This window comes from Aptenodytes patagonicus, chromosome 5 (assembly GCF_965638725.1).
Source record: "Aptenodytes patagonicus chromosome 5, bAptPat1.pri.cur, whole genome shotgun sequence".
NCBI classification, from domain to species: Eukaryota; Metazoa; Chordata; class Aves; order Sphenisciformes; family Spheniscidae; genus Aptenodytes; species Aptenodytes patagonicus.
In genome coordinates this window covers 12,530,000-12,553,559 of record NC_134953.1, presented here as the reverse complement: position 1 = coordinate 12,553,559, position 23,560 = coordinate 12,530,000, and the positions used below count along the sequence as shown (strand labels likewise).

The 23,560-nt window shown below is 40.4% G+C and overlaps 1 protein-coding gene across 1 annotated transcript in view; it reads left to right on the top strand.

Annotated features, from left to right (window-relative positions):
* Positions 1-19,793, top strand: part of VSTM4 (V-set and transmembrane domain containing 4) — a 40,635-nt gene extending 20,842 nt beyond the window's left edge. Inside the window, exons 6-8 of the mRNA XM_076338695.1 lie at positions 3,915-4,027; positions 4,884-4,945; positions 17,144-19,793. Coding sequence (XP_076194810.1) covers positions 3,915-4,027; positions 4,884-4,945; positions 17,144-17,269 — 301 coding nt within the window. The 3' untranslated portion in view covers positions 17,270-19,793. The remainder of the gene's footprint in view (positions 1-3,914; positions 4,028-4,883; positions 4,946-17,143) is intronic.
* Positions 19,794-23,560: the final 3,767 nt, after the last annotated feature.

The following is a 23,560-nucleotide window of genomic DNA, read 5'->3' as shown; positions in this document are numbered from 1 at the left end:
AGATTGGTAGAGAACACAAGAAGAGGAGAAAAATGAGACCTGATTGAAAAGATGACTGGAAAAATGGAGCATGGCAGTCAGACAAAAAGACTTGTAATACAGAATCTGCCTCTCTGGGAATACATGATGTGGTAGTGATACTACTGCAAACACTAAACTCAGGAGGCTGAATAGCAGGGGGAAAACAAGCCAACACAATTTCTTCACTGTAAAACGGAGTCTCCGGAGGTGAAAGAAATGCATAACTCTATATGGATAAAAATAAGGTTTCATGTATTTCAGCGTGGCAAGGTACGCTAATGAAAGCCCTGATCCCACAAATGCATGTCTGAAGTGCATTGACTTCAGGGCTTTAAAATTAAATAGCTGTGAAAGTGTTACCAGTATCATCATTTTTGTTATGTTTCACACTTGGTACCATTTATTTTCCACCCTCTGCTCAAAACACAAACCGTTCATTCCTTTGAACTCACTTCTCTTCAGCTGCACATTCCTTGTCTTGGAACTTAATTCAGCACATTTAGACCCAAACCCCAGTGCCTAAATATCCATTAGGCCAAACCGATGAACTAATTTGTATGAGATTCCTGCCAGTCAAAATGACTACACTGTGCAAAACTCAGCCTTGATTAGAGAGGCTCAGCTCCAACTCCCTTAGTGATATTTCAAACTCAGAGCAGAAACCAGTTTCAAAATTACATTAATAGTCCGGTGTCTAAGAAATGTCTGTACTCCCACTGCAGTAATACCTAAGCATCTTAAAATATTTCATGTCTTGACATCATAATGGTGTTTTTACTTAATTGGAATCTGAAGCACAAAGGGCTAAGTGATTTGCCCCAGGTCTCACAAAATGGCCTTGGTAGAAAAGAAAATTAAATCCAGATTTCTTCAGTAGAACAAAGCAAATGTTTGGATTTTGGTTTACTACTTGACCAATAACAAATTAAGGAAAAAAATTAGTTAACCAAAACCCATTTATTTCCCACATTTTAAAAATAGATACCTAACTAAAAAGTACAGTTATTTTGGGTTTTCTAAACCACCTAATTCTATTTTCTGGGGTTTTCTTTTCTTTAAATATCCTCCTTCTTATTATCTTCCTTGTTATTAGCTCATTTTGTCAGTTTTCAGATCCAGAAACCCCCAGGAGGTGTAGCTTTGAAAATAGGAATTCTTTTTTCTGTTTTTTTATTTATTTGTTTTGGCCTGAACTCTCCAGTCCTTCAGTGACTGCTCTTCTGGAGACAAATAATTTGAGGTGAAAAAACTGTTCACCTCAGAAAGCTGTCCGTCTCATGCCTTGGTTCCACGGTGCCGATCTAATGGCGTAGGAGCAAATTCTGCCAGGCTGAACCAGAACCAAGTACCCGGTCCCCCCCGGCACCTCCTCATACAGCTCCCCTATCTGGAAAATATCAAAGCAGCTCCCAGTTCGCTTGGGTGAATTTTTTGTCATTCCCCTGCAGACAAGAGGGAATAGCTGACCTATATAACCACAGGAAAAGCCCCACATCCTTGACTCTAATAAGGATAGTAGAGCTGAAAATTGCAGTAGTTTGCCAGCTCTTGGGACAGTATGTTCCAGAAATACCGGCCATGACCTCCAGGGAAACTGCTGTCCCGGTGCCATGATTGTTAGACACCTTCCACAGGTTTTTTTCCCCAAACTCCTGTCTTTTTCTTGTTCTCTAAAAACTCATTAGATCCTTCAAGAAATGCACAATGTGACACTGTTGAAATAGAAGCCAGGAGGCTGGAGGAGGAGCTGGAGATAAAAAACTAACTTTCCTTTTAGACATAGAACAAGACGAGCTCACAAAGAGGCAGTGTTTCGGAGCCAAGGAGTCTTTTCTGAGCCTCCTTGTTTGGTTTGAGGAGCTCAGTTCTAAGACAGCAAGTATGGTTGTTGTATCTCCCAGAATTAGTTAACCCTGTATGGCCCTGGCATTTAAAAAAAAAAGTGTAAGCTACAAATACATTTCTCTGTAGCTTCACTTTTTCAGTGGCAAAGCAGGAATAACAACTAATGCAATGAATTGACACTAAGCCTTTTCATATATTGTGCTTAAAGCAGCTGTATCAGAATGATAGTCTCTTTAAGCTACATATCTGCCTTAATGACCTTGGATTATTAAAACAAAAACCATTACAAAATCATTCTCGTCCCCTTTTTGGTATTCTTTGTTCTTTGCAGTTTGCTGTGTTTGGGCAATGGAGCTAGGCAGGAGAGTTTCATTTCCTGCTGGTTTTAAACAATTTCATGTTTTGATAGTAATTTAGAAACAAATGATTGTTGTGGGATAGGTTCACAATAGTGCAGACAAGTGTATTTTAATACAACCCTCAGTTTACATATTTGATGTGATTTATTTATAAATCATGAAAATATTTTACCTTTTAAACACTTTAAAAAAAGTTTGGCAGCAACCCTATGTTTTGGACTGAGTACATGGAACAGAACTCAGGAAAATCAGCAAACCAGAGGCTTTTTGTAATCTACGCAAGTGTAAATCCAGAGTGATTTTACCAATGGTAGTGACATTCATTTGGATTTACAGCTGTGTAAAATGATAATGTCTGTTATTTTGTTATTCTTGTGTGGGCAATAGCAAAGACATCTTAACTTTCATTAAGACTTTGGCCCAGTTTGACTATTTTATTCTATTAATATAAAGAGAATGTTTCATTATGCAAAAGAACCTGGAGAGGAACAGCAACTTGGGACAAATGATTTAAAATTCAGTGAATTCAGTGTTGTCAGCGTTATGACTATGGAGACCGTGGTTGGATCCCATTGTGTGGTGTAACTCACCAGCCCAGAACAGAAAGGTCCCCACAACCATACTGCGTTAATCTTTCCCAGGGCGAGCCCATGGTCAGATGCATCTGAGCAGCAACTGCTTACCAAGTCACCTCCACCACCGTAGTCATCATCACTAGTTGCTATACACTCGCCTCCCACCCCAGCTGTAAGTTAAGATTTCTTTCATTACCAGTTAAGCCCATACAATTCTATTTCTTGTTAGCTGCAAGCTAGGAGCACCTGCACAGTCGGTTACCGCAGCTCAGCTGACACACGGTGACAATCGCTGCAACCTGACTGCGTATCCAAGCCCTAAATATTCAAAGCAGGATATACTACCTCAGACTTTGGGAGACGCTGAGGGTAAAAAACCCAGGCTTAGAGGATGTTAAACTGTAATAGTCCAAACACAGAAGCTTTCGTGGACAGGAGTCTGTTTACAATACAGCTTGTACTCTTGTCTCATACCTACTAATGCTTTTTCAGCACGGATGCACTGGAGAATGCCGGAGTTTAGAGATCAGGGCACAATTTCTCCATTTTAGATGCGCTGAGCACACCAGCCTCTTTTAAAAAGCTAGCTTTTTCAAATGTGGGTTTGTGAGCTGTCTGAAGGCATGCTGCACGCTCTCCTGGCCTGCTGGCCCCTCAGCTGGTCTTAGCCCAGAAACCACATCGAAGATTTTGCTTTGCCATACGCTTTCCGTGTGAGCTTATGCAAGTCACCTAACCTGCCTGTGCCTCTGGCCCTCGAGGACAGAAAGGTACAAGCTCATCCTGGGTGCAGCAGCGGGGTCATACATGTTTTTAAGGAACACGTGCTATGAAATGAGTCTTGTTTAAACCTGACACTCTGCATTTTCTGTGCCAGGACAGATCAGACTCCTGAGTTTCTCATCCAGGCTGTGTGGTTGAAAAAATACAAGACCCAGAGCATTTCCAACCCCCGTAAGAGGTTTTTCAGTATATCCCCAGGTCAAAATCCAAGTTGTTGGGCAGGGACTCTTACATGTGGAAGGTGACGTATTTGCATGAACTCACTGGGGCAAACTTGTCTTTCCCTCCATTGCCTTCACTTTTCCCTCACCTATGGGTCTCTGCTTTGCAGCTCAGGGGAGACAGTTACCAGTGTGACAAGCATGTCCCCTCTACAGCCCAAGAAGGTAAAGAAAAAGAAAGAGAAAGAGAAAGTGGAGCAGCCACCAGCCATCCCAGCAAAAGGTATGAAAACAGAGATGCAGAGATATTTCAAATCCTGAGCATGACCACGGAGGGACAGCAGAGCGCGGGATGTCAGGACTCCTGCACTCTGCCACCGAGTGTGACTGTGGGGTGACCTGTGCTCACTCCCATCGGTGGGGGGAGAAATGCCCCGTGCCTGCTGCTGGGACCAGGCTCTCACCTCCCTGCAGCTTTAGCTATTGAGAAGCTAGTCACCGAGCTCAGGCAAGAGGACTCAGCTCCCACTAATCAGAGAAGAGAGAGGAACCTCTGTAGCAATATTCACCCTGCTCAAAGAGAAAATTAAAGTTAGGCAAGATGAAATTTCATGTTGGGGATAGACTGAGGGAAGCCAGCATGTTGCACTCTTAAAATTGCAGGTACACTTGAGAAGTCAAGCAAGCTGAGCAGATAAAGATCAACCTCTTGGAGAACCTCACTTTCAAAGAGGATTTGCGATTGCCTCCAGGGTCAATCACACAAACTCTCTGGCATATTTTCTGAACACTACTGCCAGTGCTGAGCCACTGGGAGAGAGGAGGGGAAGGACCCGAAGGTTTATTGTGCATTAGATCACAAGTGATCGGATCTCAAGAGGTGTATTTGCTCTGGCTTCTGCACACACACAGCATGTTTTGCATATCAGATTCTTTAATCTTATGAATTTTTCTAATTCATAAACCCTATGTTTCATTGTAAAGTACGTTACCTGAAATACAGTTAAACTCTGGTATAAGTACATGTATTTGCTCCTAATCTGCTATTAATCTGTAATTTATAAATTGCTAATGCGTTTACTAAAAATGACAGCGAATGTTGATAATATGAAATGATCCCTTAATATTTATTTCCATAGCTCCAATAGCCAATAATTTTCCTAAGCCCAAGCTCTTGAAACCTCAAAGAAAATTGATCCTGGTAAGTAATTTCCTATGACATTATTTTCTCCATATTCTTCTCTCTCAATACAATTGCTGTAATGTTGCCAGAACTCTAGGTTCAGAAACTATAAATCTGCTTAAAAATCATACAAGTCCTTTTTTTCTAAGTAATACTTTTTCAAGTGATGAATTGTCTTGGCTTTTTTCATTTTGAGCATTATGTTACACTGGATTATGTTTTCCAGCTTTCTAGCAGTCGTCGTGTCTGCAAATTTAGCCTGTTCTTAAATGAAACCTGCTATTGATTCTCACATGCTTCTGGCAGCTGGTGCTTTGGAAAAAATACCAGTTACTGACAGAATCACAACCACACTGGTCACACTGCTTTGAGACTTCTCAAGTCAGAAACGGGGGACCCGTTTCTGCCCTACAGTGATGTAAGTCAGGAATAACTGAAGTTGCAGGAATGAAATGTATGTACATAGCTCATATTAAGGAAAATAAAAACTCACATGGCAGTTTCTGTTGGATACGAGTTTCTGTATGAAAAAAACCCTGCAGATATTAGCCAGACAAATCAAATAGATGGAGAGATGTTTCTCTGCTTTAGTAACAAAGCAATACCTGGACAAGACATCCAGGGGTAACAGAGACAGAGTTTTATACCAACTATTTTCAGCTGCCTATATAAAGAGGCTGGTCTGCTGAGCTCCCTGTATAGTCAATAGACAGAGAGATGAGTTAGAGTAGGAGCCTGATGCTCCTACTAATTCAGACTTCGCTTAGGGACATGGTTTAGTGGGCATTGTGGTGTTGGGTTGACGGTTGGACTCGATGATCTTAGAGGTCTTTTCCAACCTTAATGATTCTATGATTCAATAGATGCTCTGATTTGCCTTTTGGGGATCCTTTCTCCCTTCTCTGGCAATAGAGAGAGCCCAGAGTGACTAACTCCCTAACTTAGGTGAAGGTAGGTGCCTAAAGTTAGGCCATGTGAATAACCTGAACGCCTCTGTGATGGCTTCACTTTCAGATGAGGGTTAGAATTGGGAACCTTCCCACCAATTGTCTGTAAATAAACTCTGCCCTTTTAAGCATGGTCAGGGTACAACCCAGGATACCTGGGCATAATGCCAGGTGACTTCAGAACATCTCAGCTAAAATCTTAGGTGATACTGCTGCTTGGATATGGAGCTCACCTCTCGTCTGCTGGTCCTGCAGGGATTGCACCTTGGCTAGGCTCTGCTTATACAGGTCAGGTTTCAGTAAAGGAAGAGGTAGAGTTTTAAAAGTCCATGAAAAATGTTTAGAACCATGTAGGTAATTGTGTCAGGCCAAAGCTATGCTGAGAGGACAAAGACACAGATGAGAGCACTTGGTATCAGGGGATGACAGCCACCCTTTGCAGCGCACACTGCATTAATCACTGTGCCCAGGCACGTGGCTCCATCAGAAATCAGTTAGTCTTCAGCCCTCCAAGGAAAAGCTCTCATCAGTTAAAGCACTCAGACTCTTCCTGCAGGTCAATAAAGCACATCAACACATGCTGAACTTGAGGTAAATCTGTTTCCAGATACTTTTTCTTTCTGGAATAAATCCAAGGATGTGGGCCACAAATAGCTGTTTGCTCTTCCCTTCCTGCTATGCAACCCCAGTCAAGGTTCAAACTATTTGGAGGTGAGCAGGAATAAAGCCTTTTCAAACAATGAAATCAGTTTTGTTTTCCCTAGCGTGACTGAGGGTCCCCATGCTGCGTGCAGCCAGCAGACTCGGTTTCAATGCCTTGAGTCGGACTCGAGTCTGGCTCTGCTCTTTTCCCTTTCGTATTTCACCTCAGAGCGCACCTGGAGAGATATCGCAGCCTGCAGAAAACACATGATCTATGGACGTGAGTTAGTTTGAAGTCAAAAAGTAATCCAACAAATATTATCCAAAGGATTTTCAAGACCCAAACTCAACTAGCAATACTTTAAAGGGCAAACAAAGTAAACTAAACCCGAGTCAGTCTATAAGGCACATTCAAAAGCTGAGCAGGACACACCCCAGAGCTGTTTCCCATTTCTGTTTCTCTTGCCCCGCTTTATACCACAGTTGGTTAAACCCTTATGTTTTAGTATTCTCAGAAAAAAAGAAAAAAAAAAATCAATTTTTTAAATGATTTTTCAGTGAGGAACTTAAAGTAATTGAAGTAAAAGAAGTTTCAACAGAGATACAAAATGGTAATAAATACAGAGAAAAAGACTTATCAAATTCATCTAAATGAAACATTTTATTGATTTTCAGCATACTTGCCTCCCCATTTTTTTAATTCTCAAAAATTTCTCAGATTTTAAATTTTCAGTCTGCTTTGGGGCAAAAAAATACTATCGTCATCCTGCCAAATCTCTGCAGGATAAAATAATTTTTTCTTTCCAACTGTAATTATTGCACAGCTGGTGTCCCTACTAGGTCTTTTTTCACTGATGGTACATAGTTACTAGGTAATCATCGCTGCAAAGACAGACTCAAATTGCTGAGTCTCTGGACTACTTCTGCAGCTTCCCTGTGCAACCCAAGGAAGGTATCACACCGGGGCACCAAGAGAATATTCTAGAAAACCTAAGCAAACAAGCTAGAGCATAAGGGAACATTATAAAATAATTCCAGTGTTTTGGGAAATTTTTCATAATAACCTAAATACCAGCAAAATTATTTCCAGAGGACATGTGCTTCTGGTTTCTTGAAAGATGTTTATAATAAGCTAGAGAATTTCTTTTGTTGTTAACGTGCTAGAGTGGGTTGCAGTATAATTTTACAAGAATACAATAACCTGGATAAAATATGGACATAATCTCAATGAAAATTAAAAAAAAGAAAAAAGAGAAAGCCTAGTATCATGTTCAATTGCACAGCCTTGAGTAAAGCCTTTTAAAAACTCTGCTTAAGTCATATTGCTTTTGCTTTAGCCAGAATAACAATTCTATGCTCCCCTTGTTGCAAAAATATTCCCCATCAGTGTCATTCTCTATTAGCATCAATGAGAAATGTGTACAGATCAAAGGAAATAGAGATGCTGAAATGCAAAAAGGAATGTTTTTTATAGCATGCAAGAAGCACAGAGAGTCATTAGGAAGAAGAAAATTCTAGGGGCCCACAAATTCTGCTCTCTAAGGGCTGTTCTGCTATAGCCGTAAGTACTTAGCCCTTTGAGTTGGTAGAGATAAATCTTATACTTCCTCAACCAAATTTTCTGGTAAGCCTTTCATTGCCTCCTAGAGATTAGTTGTCATAGCTCAAGAGTGTCAGTTATAGAACATCATCTAAATGAAAAGGTTTCAGTGTCTTTTCATGAAGGTTTGCACCACCAAGCTTAGGAGCTCCTGTGTGATTCACTGGAGCCAATGGAAAGGACGTGAGACTTCACCTTAGACCAAATTCTGCAATCTTTACTTACGCAAAATTTTTGTTGACTTCCCCATTTTCACACTAAGTTTTAAGGGGAGGAATACCTGCCTAGATAAGACAGGCTGTAGGGAATATTCCTCATTCTGCTGCTGACTTATGTGGCCTCTGCTAAGTCATATAATCGTCCCGCTTTGAAATCAGGTAAATATATCCTGTATTACAAATTATTCCCTTGGGCTTAGTTCTTCAAACACATCGTAACATGCAAAGCACACAGTACATAAGAGTTGGCTTCTGCTGTTCCTACACTGACTAACCTCTTCAATAACCTCTTTACTGGAGTGTATCTGGCTTCTCTTGTTCCCCACCACAGAATACATATTGGTTCCCTGTGACTTCTGAAACAGAGTGCTTTCAGTGACCATAGCTGAAGTATTTAAGAGAAGCATCCTTCTACCTTCAGCTCATATAGCGTAGACAGCATTGTTTATCTCAGCATGGATTGGATCACCGGTGGCCCGGCGCCACATGATCGCTGAGATTTTCTTTTGATGATGATGATGTAAAAGCTACTTGAGAAGCAGGAAGGGCTTATGGTTATCTAAGACTGAGGGAAATTTCTGGAAGTCATTTTGTTAAGTTTGAGTGAGAGCATAATCTTTTGCACTCCTTCTGCCTGCCTGCCTGCCTTTTTCAGGCACCACTTATACATTTTATGCTGAGATTTGCAAAGCCAGCTCAGAGATCTGGATTCCCAGGATTTTACAGATGTAACAGAAATGGGAAGCTCAATTTTTTTCTGCAGCTTTGAAAACCCCATCCTTATTTATCATTATGGGCTAAGTGCTGACAACGTGCTGAGTGCCAGCCAGTGCAGGTCAGGACAGTCCCTGCACTGAAAGCGCTTACTCTGTAGTGAGTAACATGTCTGAAAGTCTGGAATTTGCAAGTATTCATTCAAAGGACATCTTCCCTGCTCCTTCCATGTCCACAAAGCAGAATGGTGTGGTTTTGAGGAGGAACTTGACATAGGTTTGACACCTGTGGAACTGAGAAGGCTGTGACTTGGTCTCATCATCTGCATGTACCCAGCAAAATCAATCATCTTTCAGCATTGCACATTTAGCTCAGCGTTCTACATCGGGGTATACTCCTGAATCAAGCAATGAAGACAGGTGCTCCTAAAGCTGCCCAGAAGCTTAAGCTTCCTTCACCTGAAAAATCCTTTTGGCTTTTAGGTTTCAGGAGTGCATTTCCCATTGTACAACAAACCAAGCAGATCCACTGTATATCAGAAACAGTGACCTTGGAGCCCTTTTGGGAAAGGGGTCTAGGTATGCGAGTGAATTATCTGCAGTCTGATTACCACGTCAGAGCTGTGAAATGTAAAGAGCTGCTTTTGGTTTTTGATTGCTGGGGAATTTGTGGCTTCTAAGCTGTGCTCCAGTCTGCTGCCCTGCAGCTTCAGCCTCACAGCAACCCGGGAGCAAATTTACACATTGCAAGATTGTACTTGAGTTGATTTTTTCCCCTGTCTTCTTTTTCATCTTACAATTAAGCACTACATCATTCAAACCAATCTTGTGCCATAGCTAGGAAAGGTAGGCTAGTCAGTTTTTTGCACAACTAGTAGGATTCCTCATTAGTCTTAACCTGTAGGTACCATTGGCCTTGAGAAAGCAAAAGGAAGTGAAATACATCTGTTCGGTAATTTGTGGATCCTGGATCTGGGAACGATCAGGTATTCCTTTCTCCTGGATGATTTTAAATTAAAAGCTACGCCACCCTCTGTTAGAAGAGTTGTTTCCTCCACAATATGTAACAATGGGTGATGATTTAAGTTCCCAATTTCTTAAGGCACTATTGATCTCCACAGACTTCAAGTAACATTGTACATATGATGTACAAACAAGTGGTGAACATTTTTTTCCTTGACTCCCTGTGATTCTTGAATATTTCCATCCAGTCCACATAATTTCTCTCTCTGCAAGATGAATAATTCTTTTTTGGTTTTTTTTGCAGTCTCTCCTTAGGATGTGAGATGTCCATAGCAACATGAATATCATTTACACATTCAGGTTGACACTCAAAACACAGCATATTCAAAACTGCTGAGTTATGCCTGCTTTCCTCTTCAGATCACAGGTTGCTATCTTTACTCCCAAGAAGGAACAGTTTGCATAAATACATAAAATCTCTTGCTGGAATTGTGCCGAGACTTGTGTATTTACAAAATCCCACAGCAAATGATTTTTTTGTGATGACACATTTGGAATAATAGAAGTGTCCCCAGAAAACTGAAAACCTTTAATTACTTCCTTGGGCCTTTTTGAAGGATAAGAAGTAGTCAGCCTGATTTCCAGCAATGTTGGTTCAGAATCTAGGAATAACTCTGCAACTGTAAAAGGAATAAAGCATTAGCAAAGGCTTCCCCAAAAGCTGTTAAAACCAGCTGGACAAACCTCTGCCAGGTATATTTAATTCTGTTAATGAAGCAAGATGGACTGGCCCTTCCCTTAGAGTCACTACCTGCCCTACGTTTGTGGGATTCTGTTTCTTTAAAATAAAATCATTCAATGGGAATTAGTAAATCATCTTTGTTCCTGACTTTGTTATCATAACTTCTGTGGGATTCAATAGCAAAATTTAGATGCAATGCTGAAAGAGGCTTCACAAATTGTTGTAGATATTGTTCCCAGGGAGTCTGGGAAGTATTTTTTACTCTAGGGAGTGAAAAATAAGCATCTTAGTGGAAAGAACCTGTCCTTTTTAACTGATAGTGCCACTAAAAGTCATACTTTCTACTCTCAATATTTTCCAATGTCATATTTCTCACTTTGGCAGTGAGAAGACAATGGCGCCCTTGATATTTCAGTGCTTTCACTGGCCAGCAGTTGCATTTCTAGGGGATAACTCATCTTGCAGATCTAGCTTCAGTTTTTCATGAAGGTCTGCAGAAGTAATTTTTGAAGCTCCTCTCTTCCAGGGGAATCTCTGGCTTTCTGCCTGCAATCGAGAGACTGTCATTGATAAACACCCAAAGCTCTAAAGAGAAGAGAAAAAAAAATAACTTTCTGAGTCCTGAGTTAAGTTACTACCTTGATGAGAGAGCCATCCCACTGAAATTCATAGGGTTTGAGCATAAAGTGTATCTATGGCCCTGAGGAGCACTATTGATTTCAGCACAAGATTTTCACCACACATACTAGAGAGAGTGGTTTTCCAGTGTATATTGAAAAATAGGACTGTCAAACGTTAATCCTTTTCCCTCTGAAGCTACAGTGAGTTTTCTCACTATTAATTTTGCAAAATCCTGCCTAACCCCACTGCTAACATGTGCTGTCTCCCCCTGTCCTGGTGGCCCAGACAAGGGAGTTGCAGCCTGTCCACCAAACATGCTGAATCTTTGCTTCAGCACACTCTTGCCTTCACCTCTATAGCTGACCCTCCAGTGATGGCCAAGCTGGCAGCCATACACCATCCCCTCCCCACGGCTTCAAAAAAAAAAAAAAAAAAAAAAAAAAGATGCTTGTGAAAAGGAGATATGCAGAGGAAAAGATGGGCTAGCCCCTTTTCCTTAGGTTGCACACAGTATGCAGTTTCCTCCCATCTGGGCATTCATGTAAAGAGAAGCAACAGTCTGTCCCTGTGGCCAAAGCCCATCCAGTTGGCCTGGAGAGTCCTGTCCGGATACTTTCTGACGGAGCGTGCTCAGGCGGTGACACAGGATGCTCCTGAGCTGTGCCATCTGGACAGTATCCGCATTTTTCCTGTGGAGCTCTTTACCGAGTGTGAATACAAAACAGGATGTTTCTTCAAATATGAAAGGGAAAAGGCCAAAGATCTGAGTTTGGCCTTTGCAAGAGAAAGGGAGAGAAAAAATGGCAGTTGCAGCATGTGCTTGCTAAGAAAGAGCTACTTCATGGCACTGGGGCAGGGCTGCTTGCTTTGTGCTGCGGAGTAACCTGGGGAGAAGCGCAATTCCTAGAGACTGGATCAAACAAACCTCACCACCACCTCTTGACTCTGTACCTTTCCCATTTGCATTTCCTACAGCATCCCCCCCGGCACTGCAGTGTGCACCCAACAGCACAGCGTGGCCACTCCGTAGGTGGCAATTTGCCATGTACTGGCAATCAGACCAGTAAACCTACGCATAACTGGCAAGGTTTTATCCTTGCTGACCTAATCCATTCACCCACGAGCACAGGGCATGCCAGTGAGGGTGGGGGTTCATTTTCAAATGTTGCCGCAGGAAATCTGAGTTACTAAAAATATTATGAAGCTCTGACTGGAACTTGGGACATACGCTTGTTAAATCCAGAAAACTCAGAGGTGAAAATTCAATTTCATCTATAAACGTAATTTTCTTGCCCTGGTCCCGTGTTAAAGTCATTCTGCATCATAATCTCAAACAAAAACTCCATCACATGCAATCACATAGACACTGAATTCCAAGGCAAATGTCTGCAGCACTAGTCACTAAAATATTTAAGATTGAAGTGAACTGGGAAGTGAGCCCTTTTCTGCTTATTTTTGATAGTAAATTAGAATCAGGGGAATTATTTTTTTTTTAATTAGAAATTCACGTTCATGTTGTCATCTTCATGATAACTGGTGTGGTCATGGAACAGTGAGATTGCAGCAATCCATAAGTGCAAGTTGGCATCAGTTGTTTTTCCAGACAAGTAAAATTTATGAGGTTATTATTTGCTTGTTTTCTTCATACCTAATTACAAATTTGGATAAAAGTGGTCTTAGTTAAAACTTCAAGAACTTTCAGTCTGATAGTGCTCACAGTAAACATCTTTGAGGCTGCCAAGAAACAAACCAGCTAAGCCTAGGAAGAGCAAAATTGACATTCCTGGTAATTATGACATAAAAATCAGAGTAATTTTCATTAAAAACCCAACCCTTCTAGGTCATTTCTAACACATTTATATACTGGACAAACCCAATAAAAAAAAAAAACTATGTATACACATACTTCAGTTTCTTTTAAATATTCACGATAGACTTTGCAGATTGTTTATTAAGAAAAATGTTCCTATAAGTGAACTCTTTCGAATAGTTGCCCATGGGAAGTCCTGTGACTGGAATAAACTAAAATTACACTGGAAGAAGCCTGGAAGAGGAATCATTTTGTATTTGCCAGAAGATACACTGGAAAATGATGACTCTTCCCGGTTTATATTTCTGCAAAGTGTGTGATCCCAAGACGAGAAAGCAGACATACAAGATAAAGACTGTATCTAGAAATGTCACGTTAGAATAGAATTCTCTTTGCAGAAATCATTTCAATGTTATTTTAGAACAATGATGTAATTTTTCAGGAAAGGATGTTGTAGCCATAGAAATCCCAATGACCTCCTAATTGAAGAGCCAGGGCAGAGAGAGAGAGGTGAATGGCCAGTCATCGTCTCTTCCTCTTCTGCCCTAGTATCAGTCCCACCTATAACATCAGTTATTAAAGTCACGTTGTCGTTCCAAAAAGGAGGTAGTGGCAGGATTCCAGGTTTAAACTGCCAAAACACTATCCAATCCAAACGAGAGAGGAAATCATAGAATTAGTTTTCTTTCCCTGCCTGTTCAAAAAAAAAAAAAAATGCTTTTGGACAAACAAACCAGCAAAATTAAATTAAACATGTGGTTGATAAATGAAGTACAGAAGAGTGTATGGAATAAAATCCTGGCTACCATAAGTACTTTAAAGTAGTGTTGGCTTCCATGCACTGTTATTACGCATCCTTTGCTGAAAACTGTATACCCTTCACAATTTTGAACCTCCTGTGTGTTTCCTCATATTTTCAATCAAATTATTACATACTAGAAATATGCATAAGGGAAATTATTCTACACATTTTATGGTGTGCTGTTGCTTGTAGCAGTAATTGAAGTACCTTTTCCACTTATGAAAGTACTAATTTTATTTGGTTTTATTGCTTTTCTAGATGCAATTATTTATTTAGTGTGTTTTGGCTTTATTAAATTATGTTTACTATAGGAACATCATAAAAATGTATGAAAGCAACACATCAGCCACTACTGCCCAATGACCTGTTTTGGGGAATCTAGTGTTATTTTTCATATCCAAACATAATAGAATAAAGTAAGAATAAAGAGATAATCTACACTGGAAAACAATGCAATTTTGAGATAATATAATAGAACACCTGGACAATATGATTTCATAAATCTTTGTTCTAAAATTTACATGAGCTGGGCGTTGGGGTGGCTATTTTAGGACATGTGGTATTTTCTAAATGGAAACATAACATGAAATACAGTTAAACAGCAAAGGGGAAAGCATATACAGATTTAGCTTGCCCTGAGCAACTGATTTCTACAGAACAATGAAAATATTTCCAGTTCAAAAGATGCACTGGGTCAGTCTTAGGAAATGTAGAGTTTTACTCTGGCAGTGACCAACAGCTTGTTCGTAAAGTTCTATCAGATTCATTTTTAGGAGGCTCTTCACATGCAGTGCATCATTCTGCATTGAGGGTCTGAGGTGACACCCGCTGAAGTTGGCAGCAAACCTCCCAATACCTTCAAATAGAGACTAGATGTGTTATCATACACCGATAATAAAATCTTCGACATTTGCTGGTGTTACTGGGATGCCCAGCCCCAACTCCTGTATTTAGCCTCTGTACTACCTGCTGAATAGGTAGGCACATATAGTTTTGAAATCTCAAAAGGAATCTTTAACATATCATAAAAGGCAAAAACAATCTACATGCCTAGAAACTGAGGCTAATATTCTCAGGCTAGAAAGAAGAGGGGAATATCAAAATTAAGTATCAGAGCGGTTGACCAGTAGTTTTTTGTAACTTTTTAAGCCAAAGCCAGGATAGGATAGATGTCTTTCTAAACATTGTGGTTCAGTTCAGTCCCGATACATGAACAAAGAAAAGAAATGTGTCATTTTTTTTCTGTTACATACAAGATCAGGCTGGGATCCACAGGAAGTCTTTTTACATCATTACGCCAGAGAGTTCAACGAAAGCAGGAAATTTTCTGTATAGTCAACAGTGGAGCATTTGATAGTGAATGAGGACCAGAAGCTGAGATGAAATAGGACTCCCCATGCAAGAGGGGGAGGGAGGGAGGGAGGAAAGACCATGTGAATAATCAAATGCAAAGATTACAGTCCTGCAGACAGTTAGCCCAGCAAATGGCCTTTACTCACATGCACAGATCAACTGACTTCAATGGCACTGCTTGCAGCAGCAGCTGCACAAAGTATTTCAGGATCAGATCTGCAGAGAAGAAATAAGATTAAATTAATGCTGGAAAAGTGGAAACTGATCCACCCAGAGGGAAACAATCTGAAATGCAGAGTGTGAGCAACTGTCAATGCAAAATGAGAGGATCCCAGAGCAGTGCAAAAGACAGGAAGCAGGGGAGCACAGGGACTGATTTCAGAGGATAGTAGATGTTTATCGTTTTAGCCAGAAGACAATATAATAATTCTTCAAACACATTTCAAGGAAACAGGAATCATTTATGTTAAATCAGAAAGAAAGAAATAGCAGTAAATAAAACATAAAGGAAACTCTTGGCATTGGAAAATATTGTTAATTTCTTCATTATAACATTTAAGTATGGTATGGAAAATCTCGGTTTATGAACTTTGAGTCAGTTTTCAGTTTACAACCGGCAAAGCCTTTCTTGGTCTCAGAGATGCAACCTTTCCTACAAGGTATAGTCTTGTGACTGCAAAAATTTGCATGGCTGAAATGTTTTTTGTTTTGTTTTAATTGTCCTTTTTAGGCTTAAACTTGAGGACACCAGTTATATTCAGGTAGAACACAGTACCCAAGAAGATAAAAGAACAAATTCTCCAGTTCTTCACTTGCACAGGGCCTTAGCACTTCACCCTTCTTCAGGGAGCACAAACTTTAATCTTCTAGAGATGAACTGAAATCCTTTTCAAGTACTAGGGCCTCACGTACAATTCCACAGCAACTCTTTTGGGTTTTGCTACGTTTTCTGAGGTGAATTTGATATGAACTACCCACTCCCAACTGATGAGGCAACACACACAAAGGAACACAAGACAAGACTTTCCTCCTCTAAAAGCCACCACTCTGAGTCTGGATGAAGTCCCCAGTAGCAGTAGGCAGCTCTTCTGTCACCCGCGTGAAATTTGTTGAGTAAATTTTCTTGATAACATTTCTCTTAGCTCAGTTTTATAGTTTTAAGTCTAAAACTCATCCAGTGTAATACATCAGACAGCTCTGGTGGTATGGCCTTTGTTCTAAACTCTGAACTCATCTATAGCATGGCAAAAGTAGTGAAATCCCTTTGGAATGACAGTAACTCAATTCTATCCATTTTTGCTGCCTTCTGCATATTTTAACATGTTTTCTGGTTCTGTTAAGAAACATAATGAGAGGTACTGTGAGTGGCTGTGATTAGAGATGTAACTGGTCCAAGGTTTCCAGCTGGGAAGCAAATGTGGCATATATTTTTCAAATTGTGAAATCTGCAATAACTAAAATTAAATTGGGAAATTTAGGATTAAAGAGGCTGAACAGTTTGCTAACACACATCTTTCAAATTTGCAATATTTGAATTGTCAAATTAAAATGTTCAGTGTTCAAGAAACAAGGAGAAATTGGAAATGAACCTGAAAATCCTACTATCTCCTGATTCTTATTTTTAATATTTTTTTTAATTTCATCTTCTATGAACTAACTTTAGTGCAGACTAAACTGATTAACAGCATAGTAAAATAAGCATGTGTGAGAGAAGAAATATAGCCCATTCTATGGAATATTTAAGGCATCTTTTACATTCAGTGGTAATGACATTATAACTATAATTTGTTGGTTCTGTTTCCTAGCCGAAAATCGCAGAGGAGAATTTAACATACGCTGAACTTGAACTTATGAAGCCGATTCAAGAAGCCAAAGGCATTCCCAGTACGACAGTCTATGCACAGATACTCTTTGAGGAGAACAAGCTGTAATAGTTCATGCCTGTATAAATGTCCTTTGCCTGTGTTCTATTTAATTCTTGCTGTGCTGTTTATTTATAAAAATCATACAAATGTCCTTATTTTATTTATTTCTATTCATGCACTTCTATTTTTCTATAAGACTTTTAAACAAAACGTAGTTGAAAGTAATCATAGAAAAAGCAGCTGGTCTACACGTGACATCCCAGAGACACCCTTCGTAGTGTTCGGCCCCCGTCTTTTAAATGGACTGACGTTCTACCTGGGGCATTTTCAATACTAAATATTATTCCTTCTTTGATGCTAATGTGATGAGTCCAGCTGCAAACATCAACATCTTAGCAAGCCTCAGAAGGACTAGTGGCAGGATCCATGCACATCAGCCTGCTTCTGGAGACAAAGACCACTGACCAGGAAATTTGTCAATTTAATGCTGTTTTTCCCATCAGAAAAATATTAACTCAGTAAAGCTAAGACTTCTTTTCTACAGCGAAGGAAAAGCTAAAATTACTTTTTCTGCTTTTTTTCCCCCTCCAGAAGTAGTCAGGAAAAGGTTTGGTTTCTATATTTTCAAATTCCCTTTCTAAATGACATTGTCTTTAAAAACTTATGTTACTTTTAGTAAAGTTCTTCTTAAGTGCTTGAAATCAAACATTTCAAAATAATCCAAAGGAAACGTTCATAGTTAAACCCCAATGATTTGAGGAAGAATATTTATAGCTTGGGAACATTTGCCAGGATTTGATCTTTTTTTAATTCTGATTGGGAATAGGAAAAACTTGATAGTGAGTAAAAGACTTCGACAGAAGCAGGACACTGCTTTTGGCCTTGATCTAGATCGGTGCTCCCAAATCTGCAAAAGTTTCCTCCTGTGGCCTACATTACTGAGCTGCTGATCTAGAGGAAAAAATCACACAGCTTCTCCTTTAGTATGGAGCAGACTCCGTTAACGCCCTGCTCACTTACTTTGGAGCTATTTCTTTGGAAAGACCAGGGCTCGGGAGATAGGGAAATGAGCCTAATGTGAGAGAACAAAATACTTTTCCTCTTTCTTCACCTCTTGATAACTGAGAAGGGATTCTTCCTTTTTCTTTGATACACGTTCGTGGAAAATGAGCTCTTCTGTGGCATCCTGGGCATTTCAGTCATGAAGGACAGCTGATCTGATGTTTTCAAGCTCCTAAATCTCCAATGCCCAAATTCCATCAAAGCTCAGGAGAGTCGGGTACCCAACATCTTTCAGCCCTTGGGAAGCTTTCGCCCTTGAGTAACCGCAGAGTTAATGGAGACATAAAAGCATGGGCTCTTTAGCTCACCATGAGGCCATGGAGATCTGATACTTGGCATGTGCCAGGTCTGGGAGGGAGCCCCCTGACAGGCCACTCATTCAGCAGTATTCATTGTGGATTTTGGAGTAGCACCTGCAGGCCTTGGGTTTTGAAATCCTAACCAAGGTGATCCAAGTTGTTTCCTCCTTTACAGGTCAGGCCTTTTTAGTGATACAGCAATTTCTCACCAGGGCTCAGAGCACAGCTGGGAAGCATCGCAGGAATATTCATGCCCTTATTCCTGTTACTGCATGGGAGCGCAGGAGAGGAGGGCAGGGGTGACAATGCAGGGATGGGGACACGCGATAAAGGGAGAGAGCACATCACTGCCTTTTGGAGGGTTTCACCAGAATAAGCGAGTCTGTATAAACTGCTTTTTAACTTTTTTGAACGGGCGTAGAGATTAGGCAGCATACGTAATCTGTTACTGTATAGCAAGGATGTGTAAATGTAAAATGCAGTCACTTGCTTCCATGTTAGATAAAAATCTCTTGTATAAAAAAAAAATTTAAGAAAAGCTTGTCAGGCTGGCCATTATGTACAGTACTAATTCCAACTCTAGTCCCTCATCAAAACAGTTCTTTCCAAACTAAGGCCAGCTTTTATCAATAGGTTTGCTAGTAATTATTTGCATTTTTAATGTTTGCATTTGTGAGCTGTCAAGAAAATGTTTGTTTCACCTTTTCATTATCCCAGGAGTTTAATCACCCACCGAAATGGCATGGTCTTTCCTTTTCTCTGATCGGGTGGTGGACTTTCAATGACAACAGCAAGCAACTTATTGACCAAAAAGAAATTAGTGCTAAAGAGTGATCAAACATTCAGGGATCAATTTTGGAACAGCCAGAGTTTGACTCACTATTCAGAGAGGACATCTCTTATGCAGACAGCTGTAAGGAAGGCCTTAGAAAAGTATAGAACTTATTAGTGATTCCTTTGAAATTAAAAATAAAACCCTAACACATGAATGAGTTGACCACTTAGTTGTGAAAACTTTCTAAAGTTTGGTATATAAACATCTATTTTACATTCAACTGGCCATTGTGCCCATTGTTCAGAAAAATCCTCTACTGTATGTTTATGCCCAATATTTTAATGAATTTGTATATTAACATTCTATATATTCTTGTTTATGTTCAATATCTAATTCCCCAAAATAATAGTTAATTGAGCTAAATAAATTGCCTTTTTTTGTGAGATAAATCCTACACAGACTGAGAGAACTTATTGCTTGCTAGAGAACAATTCAAGGATACGTGTTTATCTTGTACTCAGCATTTAGACAATCCCAATAGGTGGGAATTGGATTCTTCATTCTGCAGAAAATTCCATGATTTTAAAATGTTTTCCATTTGTGACTGACTTTAGATGACAGCAGAATCCTGAAAGGCAATAGACCAGCTGAGTGAAAGTAGGCCAGAAATACTACTTAGGAGAACACCCATCTTCCTAAGCCGACATTTCCTGTGCTTTTTCTTATGCAGTGCCCACCCAGATTTAATAACGTCAGATCATATCATTGGAGAAAGAAAAACATCATCCTTTACCTTGCAATTAATTGTACATCTTTAAGTATCAAAGCAATGCACTTGAAAGACTACGGAGAAGAAAATTTCACTGAGTATAATGTGCTTTAGTGAAAGAAATGCAGAATAAGTTGGATTTAGCTCCCTCTAACAGGAATCGCAAGGCCAAATACACCTCTGGCCTAACTCCTTCTGGCTTCAGCATAACAGCAGAGCTGAATGTGGTCCACTGTTCCTTTATGACAGGAGCTCCCATGAAGACTTAATACCTTATTAAGCAGCAGTTGGAGTCTGCTGAGTCATACTATTTTGGTTACTCCTTCTGTTGTCATTGGTAAAACATGGCCTAGTGCTGAAATTTTAACAAATACAGCTCTATTAGCTTCACACCAATTTAGTATCAGATTGTTAAATGTTAATGTACTGCACCCTATAGCTTTAAATAGAATTAGAGATGTTTACAGCTTTGGTTAAATGCACCTTGTTCCTCCACATTAAATTTTATTACTAGAGTCCTCCATCAGCAAATAGGAGTAAATCATATTAGTGTCACGGGCTGTGTGGGGGTTGATTCTGCAGCCCAAGGAAAAGGTGTTTTATTACTCTTTATTACAACTTTCTAATTGGTAGGTGTGGCCAGAATGTCATTATCTCTGTAATTACAAGCAAATTATTTGTTTTAGAATAACTGTAACATAATTGTGGGGTTCTCTTCATTAAGAAGTTCAATAAACTTGTGTCCTTAGCCAGGGTTTGGGCAGGTTCTGCTGGCATAGCAGGACTCAGACCAGATGAAGTCTCATTTGACATTTGATTTGTAGGTCAAATTCTGCTTTTTGAGTGCTTCTCCAAAATACCTCTGGTGAGTGACATCAGGGTACGAAGATCCTTTTTGGCTTCAGTCTAACCTGCCAGGGTAAAATGTAAAATTCCTAAATTCCACTGCGTAACAATTGCTCTTCTGAGCTTCCAGCACTAATCTGAAATATACTCATTTGGTGCGCTTTGTTCCACCACCTGGTTTGACTCCATTTTACTACCTTGGTTGGGAGGCAGGGTAGACCAAAAGACTGCATGTCAATAGAAGACTCCAAGTTTGTGTTATTCCTGTCAGAAAAAATGAGAAAGTGGAGATGGAACAGATTTTGAGATGTCAGCTAGTCTATCACTTGATCTCAAGGTTGGACCAACTCAGCCTGACTTAACCTGGTAGAGGTCGGTCTAACCTCTTCTTAGAAGCTTACAGTGATAAGGATCCATACTCTCCTCACCATCCATTTCCACAGCCCTAATAATTTAAATTTTTTCCTAGCATATAGGCTATATCTTCTTGCCTTTTCCCCAGTAGACATACAGAACATCTCCCTTTCCTCTTAACAGTCTTCTCCATATTTGAAGACTATTGAAGGGAAGGTTGAAAAGAGAATTAACAACCTCAATTCTGTCAGGCTTTCCTCTTGTAAAGAACAAATGATTCCCAATACTGCTTCTCTGGAAAAGACTAACAAATTATTCCAGAGAAAATAGTCCTGGAAATTCAGGGAATGGTTGCGTTGGGTTCTGAGCTGGCTTCCCAGGTCCCATTCTGAGCACAGCCCACAAAGGAAAATGCCTGCTGAAACACCTGCACAAAACACACCATAGCTCCAACATGTGGATCTCAAACAACCCCTCTCTCTGGCTGCCCCAGCTTTTTCAGCAAACTTCATAGAAGTTTCGTATTCCAGCATTTCCACTCCGAGGCTAAATGCTGAAGCAATGTGCTTTACTGACTGCACAGCAATAGGTAGGGCAAGAATCCCACCTGTCTTGGCACCATATTGTGTTAAGTTTCTCTTGTTCCTCACCAGCATTGCTGGGTTGTTTTCAAACCCCACAAGAGGCTTTTCAGTCTTTGACCACCCGAGTCAGAAATGTTCTGGCAGCCCCTTTCGAGCCTCCAGCTGAAACCTGCTCAGATTTTCGTTTTAGTACATAACACAGCTAGTCACTGCAATTGCATTTCTCCCTGCTGTGCATGATCTGGGACTCTCCTGCACCTCACACCAGGGAAGTAGGAGGTCATATGCACAGAGTCCCCAGGCAAGCTCACTTGGGTTCTGATCCTGGCTAGGGAAAAACTTAGGGGAAAGGGACTTCTTACCTCCCTGTGTGCCTGTTCCCTGTGCCCCTCTTGAACGCAAGCTGTTGAGTCGAACTCAGACTTTCCCTCTTGCATTTGAGTTGTTAAGCCATGTTAAAACCCTATCTATCTTGTCTGCAGCAATATTTTACCATAAGGAAGTGAATGAGAACACAACGGTGCATTAGGCCTCTGTACATAGATCTGCACAAGACAAGATCACCTTTAGGGGCTTTTGCCTTCCTGTTCTGGGCTGGCATGGTGTTGGGCACAGCTGACAGCAGCTACACTACGTAGCTACCCACAGGCCCACACCTTTCTTTGAGAAATTAGCCGTTGATCCTTTTGGATTATCCTCAGGAAAGAGGAGGCCCCTAGGAACTTCCCTGACCGCTAACAGTTCTTTCCTGACGCTGGCGGGGAGCACAGCACAGAACCAGGACATCACATAAAATATACAGGGCAAAAAAACCCACATGGAGATGGGCAACAGTTATCACTTTATAACATGGTAACTGGACATGTGTCCTCCCCTTACCATAAAAGCAAACAAGGAGTCACTAGATACTGCTCAGTGGTGCTACATGACTTCCTCCACCTCCGATTCTCCCTGTCGTGCACAGGAACTAGAAGGGAAACTGCTCAGCACCGTCTGTGAAAGGATTTTTCGGGCAGCCAGTTAAGCAGCTTTACAAGTCTCCTTCCCCTGCGCTAGTCCTGTGGGAGACAAGTAGGTGGAGAATCCTGGCCTAAGTACTCAGATCAGAGAGGATCAACAAGATTGACAGCCAGCCATTATTATTCTGTATGGCACCTCCACGCCTTAAATGGTCCTGCCTTGCAATGGCACTCTGCTCTCACGGGAACACGTGCCCTTCAGATCCCTTAGGCAAAAATAGCTACGCTCACTTCTACCTCTACTTCCTCCTTGCTTGCTCTTAAAGAGCAACCAGAGCATAGAAGAGCTCCGTCCTGCCAGGGAACTAACTCAAAAGCCAAAATTAGTAAATCATTGTGCACATGATGACGGCAAATGGCAAAGGCCACTCCTATGTATCACTATAAAAAATAACATTAATTGGGATGCTTTGCAATTTCCTGTACAACCCATAATTAGGTTAGATAAGAAACTAGCAGTGTCTAAGTGCTATAAATGTCTAAATTAAGTTATTTTGAAAGTGCTCGGCACTTTGACATTTGAGAGTTCAGAGTAATTGGAATATTGAAGTAAAATTGCTTCTGTTATTTAAAAGGTCATTATCTTCTTCGGGTAGATATATGAGGACTATTTTCCACTCTACTGAGCCGTTCTATTTGGTACAATTAG